At 59.4% G+C, this 630-nt stretch overlaps 1 protein-coding gene across 1 annotated transcript; it reads right to left on the reverse strand.

The window, feature by feature from the left end:
* Positions 1 to 6: 6 nt before the first annotated feature.
* Positions 7 to 624, reverse strand: LOC103399575 (uncharacterized; the record flags this gene model as incomplete). Its single annotated transcript, XM_008338244.2, has 1 exon — positions 7 to 624. A coding segment is annotated over one exon (606 nt), but the record flags the coding sequence as incomplete, so codon positions are not given.
* Between the last annotated feature and the right edge of the window lie 6 nt (positions 625 to 630).

A 630-nucleotide genomic window follows, 5' to 3' on the forward strand; every position in this document is an offset into this window, starting at 1 on the left:
GAATCAAGGGGAACCGGATCACAGTTTGTTTTGCCTCCAGACTCGAGTCACGGGGGCGCTGTTGAACCTGCCGCTGCGGCTGCTCCTCATGCCCAGGTACTGTCTGAGCAGCTGGTTCACACGTTTCTGACTGTTCCATTTGCGGGCAGATTTCCGAACGCCTATAAAGCCGCCGTAGCGCTTCTGCAGTGGCCTCATGGGCGAGCCAATCAGCTTCCTGTAGCTGTGGCGCCCTCTCTGAAAGCCGCCGAAGCGTTTGGACAAGATGACGGCCTCGGAGCTGTCGCCTTCGCCCTCCTCCAGCTGGCCGTCGCTCTCCATGCTCCTCTCCTCCCTCAGCTTCATCTCGTCGTCCAGCAGACTGAAGTCCAAATCCTGCAGGCCGTCCTTGTCCTCGGAGGAGTCCAGCAGCGATGAGTCATAGTGAACACTGCGCTGCTCCACCGGTGTGTCATCCTGGTCGTCCTCCTGCGGCAGCTCGTCGTCTGAGTTCAGGCCCAGGGAGGCCAAGTCCAGCTCCTCTCCTGTTCTCTTAAACAGAGCATCTCCCTCGGGAATCAAGTGGTGCTGTGTCAGCTTGACAGCACGTTTGCACAGCTCCCATGTGAGTGAGGAGGAGACGTGGCCCTC

The sequence above is a fragment of the Cynoglossus semilaevis genome, unplaced genomic scaffold (assembly GCF_000523025.1).
Source record: "Cynoglossus semilaevis isolate Cse_v1.0 unplaced genomic scaffold, Cse_v1.0 C18936422, whole genome shotgun sequence".
NCBI classification, from domain to species: Eukaryota; Metazoa; Chordata; class Actinopteri; order Pleuronectiformes; family Cynoglossidae; genus Cynoglossus; species Cynoglossus semilaevis.